General features: G+C 56.5%; 2 protein-coding genes across 2 annotated transcripts in view; both read left to right on the forward strand.

The window, feature by feature from the left end:
- PADI4 (peptidyl arginine deiminase, type IV) overlaps nt 1-931 on the forward strand; it is a 28,503-nt gene extending 27,572 nt beyond the window's left edge. Inside the window, exon 18 of the mRNA XM_010830215.1 lies at nt 255-931. Within this exon, the coding sequence (XP_010828517.1) occupies nt 255-488 (234 nt within the window). The 3' untranslated portion in view covers nt 489-931. The remainder of the gene's footprint in view (nt 1-254) is intronic.
- Nucleotides 932-4,881: 3,950 nt separating this feature from the next.
- PADI6 (peptidyl arginine deiminase, type VI) overlaps nt 4,882-11,829 on the forward strand; it is a 20,880-nt gene continuing 13,932 nt past the window's right edge. Inside the window, 4 exon segments of the mRNA XM_010830216.1 lie at nt 4,882-4,973; nt 5,707-5,890; nt 7,682-7,754; nt 10,336-10,400. Coding sequence (XP_010828518.1) covers nt 4,882-4,973; nt 5,707-5,890; nt 7,682-7,754; nt 10,336-10,400 — 414 coding nt within the window.

Here is an 11,829-nt window from a genome sequence, read left to right on the forward strand (position 1 = left end):
CATTGGAGCCGGGCCTTGAGGAATCGAGTTTGCTGGAGGGTGGCATCGAGGAGAGGGGGAAAGGGTTGAGAACGTGGACCCCAGAGTCCGAAGGCTTGGGTACAGGACCTAGCCTCACTCCCTGGCCTTCAGTAGCTCACATCGCCTTTCTGGGCCTCCGTTTGCTGGTCTGTGAAGTGGGCTGTTATAGGGGACACTCAGGTGGTGCCGCAAGCCACACGCGGCTGCCCCTGACCTGGGTGCCCGCTTTGCAGGTGAACATGCTGGTGCTGGGCCAGCACCTGGGCATCCCCAAGCCCTTCGGGCCCGTCATCAACGGCCGCTGCTGCCTGGAGGAGAAGGTGCGGTCCCTGCTGGAGCCGCTGGGCCTCCACTGCACCTTCCTCGACGACTACTACGCCTACCACGTCCGGCAAGGGAACGTGCACTGCGGCACCAACGTGCGCAGGCAGCCCTTCTCCTTCAAGTGGTGGCACATGGAGCCCTGAGCCGCCGCCGCCTCGGGAGGCTCCTGGCCTGGCTCCGGCTTAGTTACGTGAATAATTTCGGTGCTTTGTCTCTGTTACAGCAATTTACTTCTCATGTTTAGCTGTTCTATACTCACGAAGGGCTGTAAAGCAATGTTCTTCTATTTTCAACAATAAGCTTGATTTTTACAAGACTATGTTAGAAGGTTGATCCCAGGGTGATGGTCTGACCTCCTGTGACCCACCAAAGCATTAGAGATGGGAGCAGCATCTTCCCAGCAGCTGTGATTTCCCAGTTCTAACGATGGTCAATTCTTACTCAACCGGCCCATCAACTGATACCTCCTCTCTCCTAGAGGAGATACTTGTTTCTGCCAGATTTAATTACCGAAAAAACACCCCAACACACATCTGGACCAAATATTCGATAACATCATTTATCAAAATAAATTTATTAAAGGTATTCAAAGACCACTTCAAGGTTTAGCTGCCATGAGGACCGTTTTTGGCGCTCTCGATGGACACAGTCACTCATTCCAGGACTCACACCAACTGACAGTTCAAACAGACCGTCTCAGCTTTAGAGGGGCGTGAGACAACAGTACTGCAGATCTGTAGTCATGAAGCGAAGTCGCTCAGTCGTGTCCGACTCTTGGCGACCCCGTGGACTGTAGCCCACCAGGCTCCTCTGTCCGTGGGATTTCCTGGGCAAGAATACTGGAGTGGGTTGCCATTTCCTTCTCCAGGGGGTCTTCCTGACCCAGGAATTGAACCTGTGTCTCCTGAGTTGTCAGGTGGATTCTTTACCACTGAGTCACCTGAGAAGCCGGAGCAGCCCTTCTGTTAGTCGCTCAGTTGTGTCTGACTCTTTGTGACCCCATGGACTCTAGCCCGCCAGGCTCCTCTGTCCATGGGATTCTCTAGGCAAGAAGGCAAGAATACTGGAGTGGGTTGTTGTTGTTCATTCGTTCAGTCGTGTCTGACTCTTTGCGACCCCACGGACTGCACCACACCAGATTTCCCTGTCCTTCACCATCTCCTGGAGCTTACTCAAACTCATGTCCCTCGAGTCGGTGATGCCACCCAACCATCTCATCCTCTGTTGTCCCCTTCTCCTCCTGTCTTCAGTCTTTCCCAGCATCAGCATGTTTTCCAATGAGTCCGCTCTTTGAATCAAGTGGCCAGAGTATTGGAGCTTCAGCTTTAGCATCAGTCCTTCCAATGAATAGTCAAGGTTGATTTCCTGTAGGATTAACTGGTTTGATCTCCTTGCAGTCCAAGGGACTCTCAAGAGTCTTTTCCAGTACCATAGTTGGAAAACATCAATTCTTCAGAGCTCAGCCTTCTTTTGGAGAAGGCAATGGCACCCCACTCCAGTACTCTTGCCTGGGAAATCCCATGGACAGAGGAGCCTGGTAGGCTGCAGTCCATGGGGTCGCTAAGAGTCAGACACAACTGAGCATCTTCACTTTCACTTTTCACTTTCACGCATTGGAGAAGGCAATGGCAACCCACTCCAGTGTTCTCACCTTGAGAATCTCAGGGATGGGGGAGCCTGGTGGGCTGCTGTCTATGGGGTCGCACAGAGTCGGACACAACTGACGTGACTTAGCAGCAGCAGCAGCAGCCTTCTTTATGGTCTAACTCTCACATCAAATTACTGGAAAAACCACAGCTTTGACTAGACAGTCACGACTGAGCACAGCACAGCAACTTTCAAACATCTGATTTGAGATTGGTGACTGTTTTGTGTCTGGTGCCTGGAAACAGATTCTGAGATGAAGGCTTCCTCGCAGGAGGTTTTTGGGGGGCTGTGGGGGTGCTCTTAGGAACCACACCTGGGAGGGTATGAGGGCGGGGCAGCAGGAGATAATGAGCTGGGAAGCAGCGGCCACCGAAGGTTTGGGAAACCCCCCCGGGACGCTCTGGGGCTGGGTCCTCAGAGTTGTCCTGAATTGAGACAAGCAGCCTGCCCGTTGTCTCCCCACGGTGGGTGTAGCTGCCCCCAAGGCGGGGTGATGATGACCTCAGGAACTGGCAGCAGACGATTTTAGGAGGGGACTTGCTTCTAGCAGCCAGAAGCCGTCGCCTGCAGCAGGTGGGGAGTTAGTGCCTCCGCCCCAAATACCCCGGTGTCCGCCAGGGACACTGGGACTTGACCACCTCAGAGTGATGCGGAAATGTCACTGCGGGGCTGAGGCAGGACTTCCTACATGGGATGAGCATGCGTGGAAGTGTAGAGATCCATGCAGAGCTGTTTTAAGGTCACAAACACCTCGCTTCATTGGGAGACCTGGGGAAGCCCACTGGGTTATTTCGGCATGGGGAGGGGAGTGGGGGTCATTTAGTCATTTGAGGCCACAAGAGTGTATTGAGCACCTACTGTGTCCAGGCCCCTCCCTTTTGTGGGTGCTGGGGAGTCAGTGGCAAATAAGCATCCCCTAGAGGGGGAGTAGGACCTGCGCTAGACACAGCCAAGCCCCTCTTGCGCCTGAGATGTCTCTGTGCACCAGGCCGAGGGCCCCCCCACAACCATACTCGGAGCCCCACACAAGGCAGGGCTGGCCCCGGGTGGGAGGGACCGAACTCCCGAGCTGTTCTGCTCCAGAGCCCTGAGCCCTGAGCCCTGAGCCCAGCCCTCTCGAGCCCTCCCTAGTCAGGCCGCCCCACCCACCAGCCAGCCTCTGGCTGACGTGTATGAGCAGAGGGCTGGGTGTGAGTGAAGGGCCTGCCCCCTTCAATTCCAGGAAGCTCACACTTGGGGTGTGAGCTTACACATGGCCGGTGCCTCCTATCTGAGGGGCTAAAATTTTAGAGTTTTCCTGGCCACCCCCTGCCTGCAAGAGCCCCCAGAACAAAGCCACCCCTGACAGTTACACTGCAAACTTGAAACCTCCAGCAAAGGTTTTTCTTTTAATCTCAAATTCACCAAGCCTGGCTCACTGAGTGACCTTCACACGGTACCCAATTTATGTCCCCCCAGGCTGTTATATGTGGCTTAATCATCACAGCATCACGTGCCAGGGCAAAAGATTGAAAACAAATGTCTGTTAATGATGAGACTTACTCGGAATACTACACAGCCCTGAAAAAGGATCGGGGTGCTTTTTCACACACCTCATACGTACATGATGTGAAGAACTTCTGAGTTATACTGTGAAGTGAATGTAGCAAGGTATGGAACACTGAGCAGTATAAAAGTGAAGGGAGGGGCGGACATAGGCTCTGTTGGCTTCGTGACCTGTAACATCTGTTTGGAAAGATTTAGAACCCGATGCCACTGGCTGCATCCACATTAGGGAACTAATGGGAGAGACAGGAGGATGGGAACTGTTGCAAGCCCCCTTTTGAACTTGGACCCATATGACTGTCATATGTATTCAAGAATAACCATCAGTTCAGTTCAGTCGCTCAGTCGCGTCCGACTCTTTGCGACCCCATGAATCGCAGCACGCCAGGCCTCCCTGTCTATCGCCAACTCCCGGAGTTCACTCAGATTCACGTCCATCGAGTCGGTGATGCCGTCCAGCCATCTCATCCTCTGTCGTCCCCTTCTCCTCCTGCCCCCAATCCCTCCCAGCATCAGGGTCTTTTCCAATGAGTCAACTCTTCGCATGAGGTGGCCAAAGTACTGGATTAACCCACCCTTAAGACAGTCTTAAACTTCGCTGGTGAGCCCCGTGGGCTAGAGCAGGTGTTCTCATTTCTTGGCTCAGTGAACTCAGCAGAGATGCGGAGCTGCTGGCGACCTTGTGCAGCTGGGGTCCTTCGTCCGCTCTTTCCACCAATCCCTGCCTGCCCCCTGCTGGGAGCTGTTGACACAGCTGTGCTCAAGGAGCCCCCTAATCACCTGGGGAGGGGCGCAGCTGCCTGGACCACACCCCAGGAGTTTGCAGCTTTAACAGGAGCCACCCCCTAGTCAGTTTTGCAGCCATCAGAGCCCTGGGAACCACTGGTCCATCAATTACCACTTTCCAGGAAGCCCACACCGTAGGATGGAGGCCCCAAAGTCTAGAGGGGATGCCCCGTGCCCCTCTCCTGACCAGGGCCCCATGCACCCCCTACAGATCCTTGCTCCTGACAGCTCCCAGCTTAGTTAAGCCTCCAGCGCCAAGGCCAGGTTGACCAATCCCAGGCACCAGCTTTCCAGCTGGAGGCCAGAGCTCCAGGCAGCCAGCCCCAGCCCCTGCACGTCTGCAGGCATTAGCTGCTTAATGAATTGATGCTGCCCCGGCTCTGACCCCAGCTGCTCCTCAGCAGCACTTCTCCTCCCAGCAAACCTCCAGCAGCTGCTACAGCCTCCTTAGCAAGGGGGAGGGCCCTGGCCCATAAGAGGGGCGGGCGGTGGGAGCAACCCCTGGGTTGTCAGAGGTTACCGTGCCGGGTGGGGGTAGTCAGCCCAGAGGGCTGTGCCATGGCCTTCCGGAACATCGTCCCTCTGTCCCTGGACAGCCCAACCCACGCTGTGTGTGTGCTGGGCATGGAGATCTTCTTAGACATCAGCGGGTGAGGAGCTGGGAGCGGGTCCGGGCGGGGAGGCTGGCGAGGCTCTTTGCCTGGGGCGCCCTTGGCTTATGCGGGAGTCGGGGGTTAACTGCTCCTTGCCTGGGCCTCCCTTGGCTTAAACGGGAGTTGGGGGTTAACTGCACACTCTGTAACCTACCCTGCTGTCCTGCTCCATCTCAAGGAGCCGAGTTTGGGTCATTAGGGCCTCCCAGTCCTGTTTCTACTGCTCCTAGGCTGTGGGGCCTTGGAGGCACGTGCCCTGCCCTCTCTCGGTCCCCTTCCCCATGAAATGGGGTGAGGGTGACCCCTGAGGAGGCTGTGCGGACTGATGAAGGAGGCTCCTGTGAGCTGGAGCTGCCACGGGAGGTGACTCCCAAGGTCATGGCACAGACCTGCCGGGTCTTGCTTTTCCCCCGTAGGGAGCCCTCGTGGCTCAGACAGGGGGCCCTCCCCTCCTTGGAAGGTGGGCGTTCATGAATAAGATGTAGCTTGGTAACTTCCAGAGCATCCGCGGGAGGTGGGGTCTGGGCTGCAGCTTGTCTCGGGCCTGCACAGGGGTCCTGGGAGCAGGGCGTGGTGAGGGGAAGGCTGACGTGTTAGGACCCAAAAGTGCCTTGACTGTGAGTTGGAGGGCCTCAGCAGCGGAGAGGCGGGGGGCACCCCCTCAGCTGGGCTCCGGGACGAGAAGGCGGGGCTCCTGTGCGCCAAGCTCTGTCTGCTCGCCCGCCCCCAGGTGTGCCCCGCGGGCGTGCGAGTCCTTCTCCGTGGACGCGTCTCTGGGGGTCGTGGTCCGCGTCTGCGGCGCAGACCCGGTGGAGAGCAGGGAGAAGTCGGCCGCGCCCCGCTGGCCCCTGTCGCGCCCCACGGACGTGCTGGTGGCGATGACGTCCCCCAACTTCGCCGAAGACGAGGGCAAGGTAGGCCTTGGGGTCGGGGGAGGTGAGGGCAGCTCTCCCAGGAGGCGCTAACAAAAGCCCTGGGGGCTCCCTCCTGACAGCTGGGGTTTCCTGAGCTCCGAGTCTGAAAAATTCAGAGCCAAATGCTTTGATCGCATTCAGTGCTTGCAATCAACCTTTGACCCCATTTTACAGACGAAGAAACTGAGGCACGGAGTCAGGGAAGCACCCTGCCCAAGCCAGTAGCTGGCTGAGCAGGGATTCAAGCTCAAGTGTGTCTGTCTCCTCCATTCGTGCTTCTGACCACCACACTAGCTTCCAAATTAGCTTTTTTAAAGTCTGGCCTAAAAGGTTTCAGCAGTAGGACTCAGGCTTTTTGGCTCAGGCTGGTCTCCCAGACTTGGAGCCTCTTGATGAAACTTAAGAGCTGCCACAGGTCCGGGTACCAGGTCACGTTTCCCGAGGTCGGCGTTCCCTCTGTTCATGTGTGAGGAAACGGAGCCCCAGTCTAAGGGGGCAGACCCAGGATCCGAGCCCGAGCCCGAGCCCATCCTCTGGGCGGGATGCCGCCCTGATGGGGCCCGTGGCAGAGAGGTGGACTCTCAGCTCGAACAATGGGCTCAGCTAAATCTGAGCGGTTAGTGGTGGCTGAGTAATTAAAATCACCCGATGCCCAGGCCTCGGCCCCTGCCAACCAAACCATCCTCTGGGCCTCATAGCTCCCAGGTGACTCCCGTGTGAGGCTGAGCCAGCACAGCTGAGGGAAGCACGTTTAGGACCCAGGGGCTCTTGTTGCCAGAACGTTCCAGAGGATAGTCAGCAGGGGGCTAAGCTGGGATGACTGAGAGGGAGTACACAGCACCCTCTACACCCGTGCCCAGGGCAGGTGACTCCCCAAGAGGCAGGTGAAAAAGTGGCTCAGTCATGTCCGACTCTTTGCAGCCCCATGGACAATACAGTCCATGGGATTCTCCAGGCCAGAATACTGGAGTGGGTAGCCTTTCCCTTCTCCAGGGCATCTTCCCAACCCAGGAATTGAAGCCAGGTCTCCCACACTGCAGGCAGATTCTTTACCAGCTGAGCCACAGGGAAGCCCAAGAGACAGGTAGGACACTTATGGAGCATCTCAGATAAGGACTGAGGCTGTGATGTGGCCCAGCTGAGCCCAGGGCACCTGAGAAGCGTCTCTGCCCAGGGCTCCGCCTCCAGCAGCACCAGGACTGAGATGCTTACCCTGGACTCCAGCTAACAGCTAGTTCTGTGGTTCGTGATGAAGGCCTGTGGTCAAGGCCAGAGCTTTCTCGAAAGTATGAAGACTCCTCTGCACGCAGAGGTCGCTGTGAGACCCAGGACAGGCACCCCCTACCCCCAGCAGCCTCTTTCTGGGCAGCTTGGCCCGTCGGAGGCCCCACATCCTCACGGCCCATCTTATGGGGTCCTAGGAGGGGTGGTGTAGCGGGCAGGACATGGAGGGCAACTTAAAGCTTGACCTCTAGAGCTGCACAGCCCAGATCATAAATCCGGTTCCACCCCTTTTACTGGCTAATAGTTTAGTCCTGATTTTTCTGTCCTGTGGTTAGAGCCCGCCTGGACAGGCAGTGGTGAGGCCTTGGTGTGGAAGGGCTTGGTGGAGGGTCGTGGCGCATTACACCGGGGGTTTTAACAGCCCAGTCACCCTGTGCTGGCTCCCGGGAGACACTGGAAGCTCAGAAGCTGTGACGTGAGACCAAAGGCAAACGGCCGGAGCCGGGTACGGGGCCCTGTCCCCGGCCCGTCCACTAATGCTCCGGGGATCCTGGGGGGTCTCCACAGGTCATGATCTTCTACCACCAGCCCGACGAGGATGCCCCCATGGCCACAGCTGTGCTCCACCTCACAGGCATTGGTGAGTGTCCCCCGGCCCGGGGGGAATGGCAGGGGCTCTCCCTGTAACGAGACGCCCCTGTGGGCTCATTCGGTGCCCGCTTCCCTCAAAGCTCAGCCACTGCTCTGCCAGCCTCACTCGCTCTCTAAGCAGAACACAGGCCGTCGGGACCCCTCGTGTTCACGTCCCCCAGCCACCTGTGTCAGGGCCCTATGGCCTCTTCTCTTAATAGTCGGTGATGTCTGGTCCCAAGCTGATCTTAGCGATGACAAACTCTCCCTCATTCAAGAGTATTCCTTCAGCAGCTCTTACTGTTGGAGCAAGCCACCTCCCCTCCTGCCCTCCACTGTATTCTTTCAAAAAAACTTTTGTTTGTATTTTGGGCTGCTGCGGATCTTCATTGCTGTGCCGGGGCTTTCTATGGCTGCGGGAGCAGAGGCCGCTCCCCAGCTGCGGGGCTCGGGCGTCTCACGGCGGCGTGTCTCCTGTTGCCGAGCACCGGCTCTGGAGCTCAGGCTCGGTAGCTGTGGCCCACGGAGCTCAGTGGTCCCGAGGCATGTGGATCCTCTGGGACCGAGGATCGAACCTGTGTCCCCTGCACTGGCAGAAGAGTTCTGTATCACTGGACTGCCAGGGAAGTCCCTGCCCTCTTTTAGATTGTTCCAGAGCAAACTATTCCCTTAATAGAAACAAGTTGTGATGCCTGTTCTCTTAAGGAACTAGCTATAATGTCTGCTTTTAGACCTAATTCCATGGTGTCTTCAAACTCTGCCCCCTGCCTCTCTGCATCCTTAGCTCTTCCTCACCTTCCCTTGAGCCTGCTCAGACCAGATGCCCACCGCCCCAGGTACCAGAACAGCCTCTCCTGTCCTCGCCTCGGTGGCCCACTCTCCTCCCTCTGGGCCTTCCTGCAGCATTCGTGACCCTGGCGGTCCTCTCTGGAGCCGTCTCACCTGGAACACTACAGAGCCCCTGTGCCCAGATCTCCTCCTCCACGGCTGCCCTTTCCTCCCCAGATTCCGGTTCCAGATCCTTCGTTGGCCACACCCACGCCCCCAACCCGCCTGGCGGAGTGCTGCAGGCTCGGGCAGCCCGTGGGTGACTCAAAACCCCCTAGCCCAGCGTCTCCCATAAACTCGGAGGCCTACCGGCCAGCATAGCTCCTTGAGTGTCTGAGCAAAGTCTCACACCGAATGACACTGGGCTGACTCCCCCTACCCCAGACGTCTCTTTCCTAATAGTCCTGGCGTGCAGCTCGATGGTAGCTCCGTCCTTGCAGCTGGTCAGGGCCAAGCCCTTGGGTTCACCCTGAATTCTCTTCCCTGAGTTGATTGTGAATCTTGCCGGGTTACCTCAAGTCTAGCTCAGGTCCAGCCACCTGCCGCTTCTGAAGCTCTGAGCCTGGCCTAAGCCCAGTCACCTCTGCCCGGGTCACTGATCAGCCCTCGGCGAGGTCCTCAATGGGGTTCCCCGCTCTGTCCTTGATCTTCTGCAGGTCCAGTCTCAGTTCAGCCCCTAGAGAGGCCCCCTGTTTAGAAGACTGTCTAACATTTCATCCAATCAGAGCCTGCTCCTGCTTGCCCATGCTCGGGTTAAAGCTGGCATCATCACTGCCCACGCAACCTACCCAGCCTGGCTCCAGGCTCCCTCTGACCCCTCTTTCTCTTACTTTGCTCATCCTGTTCTAGGTACTCTGGCCTCTGATCTTGGAACTTGCCCCCGTGCACTGCTTATCCTAACAGCTTTTACCCCAGATTCTAAGACAGGTCACTTGTCTCCTGCAGGCCTCTGCTCACACTTGGGAGGCTTCTCTGATCTAACTCTGAGACACCCCGCTGTCCCCTTGTCCCTGCAGCGTGTCACCATCGGACATGACGTGCCTTTTGTTTCTTCACCCCTTGCCACTGCGGTGTGTGCCTGGGCGCATGCACGCATCCCTAAGATCAAAGCAGACAGGGCCTGTCTGCGTGCTGCCGGATCCCGAGGACCTAGAACGGTACTTGGTTGGCAACAGGCCTCACTGAGTGGGCGGCAGCAGAGGAGGGCTGTTCCCTTGGCCCTGACATTCCAGCTGAGAGAGAGCACCCTAGATGTCAAGAGCTATGAGCTGGGGTAAAGCCACATGGTAATCAGTAGGGTTGGAGGAGGGTGCGGGAGGTGGGAAATAAAGACCCAGGAGGAGCCTCTATGGTGATACTTGGCAGCAGGCTAGATCCTCAGCCCTAAAGGGGCTTGGAATTCCCACATACTGAGCCCTGGCTGTGACTCAGCGCCAAGAGTGTTCCTGATGTCTAGGGAGGTGGGCCTTCCAAGTAGGCATCACCGGGGAAGCAGCCAAGAGGCACAAACAGCATCGTGACCACAGTGCCCCTGTTCTGTGGGCCCCCGGGAGGTTGGGAGAGACCCACGGATGCCTGGGACCCTCCAGGCTGGCTCACGAGATGCCGTCTGTCTCTGAAGACCGGTCTGGTAAGCCAGCAGCCTGCCCCAAAGGCTGGAGGACCCTACCACCAGCCCGAGGCCACCCGGAGGGTCCTTGCCTTCAGCTCAGAGGCTGCGTCCGCAGGCCTCAGTGGCTGAGACCGCTTCCCCTCTGTTGCAGAGCTCTCCCTGGACGTGGACATCTACCGCAGCGGGCGCTCTGAGGCGGCCGACAAACAGGCTAAGGTGAGGCTGGAAGCAAGCGCAGACTCGGCCAGGCCTGGCCCACAGGCCCGTTGTGGCCTCCGTAGTTCTTTTTTTTAAGATTTATTTTTTAATGACCATTTTTAAAGTCTTTATTGAGTTTGTTATATTACTTCTCGGTTTTTAATGCTTTGGTTTCTTTTGCTGTGACGGCATACAGGATCTTGGCTCTCCAGTCAGGGACTGAACCCACACTCCTGCAGGGAAAGGTGAAGTCCCAACTGTTGGGCTGCCGGGAAGTCCTGTGTCCACAGTGTCTCTATAAAATATATATACACACACACACACATATATATTTGGCTGGGCCAGGTCTTAGCTGCAACATGTGGGATCTAGTTCCCGAACCAGGGATTAAACCCAGGCCCCCTGCTTTGGGAGCACGGAGACTTAGCCACTGCAATGCTAGGGAGGTCTTAGTGTGTCTTAAGTCAAATTCAGTTCAGTCGCTCAGTCGTGTCCGACTCTTTGCAACCCCATGGACTGCAGCACGCCAGGCCTCCCTGTCCATCACCAACTCTGAGTTTACTCACTCATGTCCCTTGAGTCTCTGATGCCATCCAACCATCTCATCCTCTGTCGTCCCCTTCTCCTCCTGCCTTCAATCTTTTCCAGCATCAGAGTCTTTTCAAATGAGTCAGCTCTTCACATCAGGTGGCCAAAGTTTTGGAGTTTCAACTTCAGCATCAGTCTTTCCAATGAATATCCAGGACGGATTTCCTTTAGGATGGACTGGTTGGATCTCCTTGCAGTCCCAGGGACTCTCAAGAGTCTTCTCCAACACCACAGTTCAAAAGCATCAATACAAATCAGAACGGGTGGCATCAATTTCTAACACTTTCAAAAAATTAAAATGTCAGTAATTAGGTGTCACTAGGCTCCCATCCTAGCCTGGTCATGTAGCCAGGTAGGCCAGAGGGTCAGCTCTCTCCTCAGATGGAACATGTCTCCTCAAACCCACAGGGGCTTCCCCTATGACTCAGCCAGTAAGGAACCTACACTACAGGAGACCCAGGAAACGCAGGTTTGATCCCTGGGTCAGGAAGATCCTCTGGAGGAGGAAATGGCAGTCCACTCCAGTATTTCTGCCGGGAAATCCCATGAACAGAGGAGCCTGCTGGGCTACAGTGCATGGGGTTGCAAAGAGTCAGACACAACTGAGTGAGTTACACTTTCCTCAAACCCTACCTCCTGGGACCCTGAGCCAAGGTTGGAAACTGGTAACCTACCTCTAGATCTTTGCCCTTCTCCCAGCGCTCTTACCTGATGCTACTTTCCCATTCTGTAGGCTCTTTGAGTTGACTCTGATGAAGAGTTCGCCCTGGAGGAAGGCTTGACTCTGCCCTGAGGTGGAGCAGTATCTATAAAGCTGAGGACGCACCTGGCTTTGGCCTGAACAAGTGTTCCTGTCTTC

The sequence above is a fragment of the Bison bison genome, unplaced genomic scaffold (genome assembly GCF_000754665.1).
Source record: "Bison bison bison isolate TAMUID 2011002044 unplaced genomic scaffold, Bison_UMD1.0 scf7180017864516, whole genome shotgun sequence".
NCBI lineage: Eukaryota > Metazoa > Chordata > Mammalia > Artiodactyla > Bovidae > Bison > Bison bison.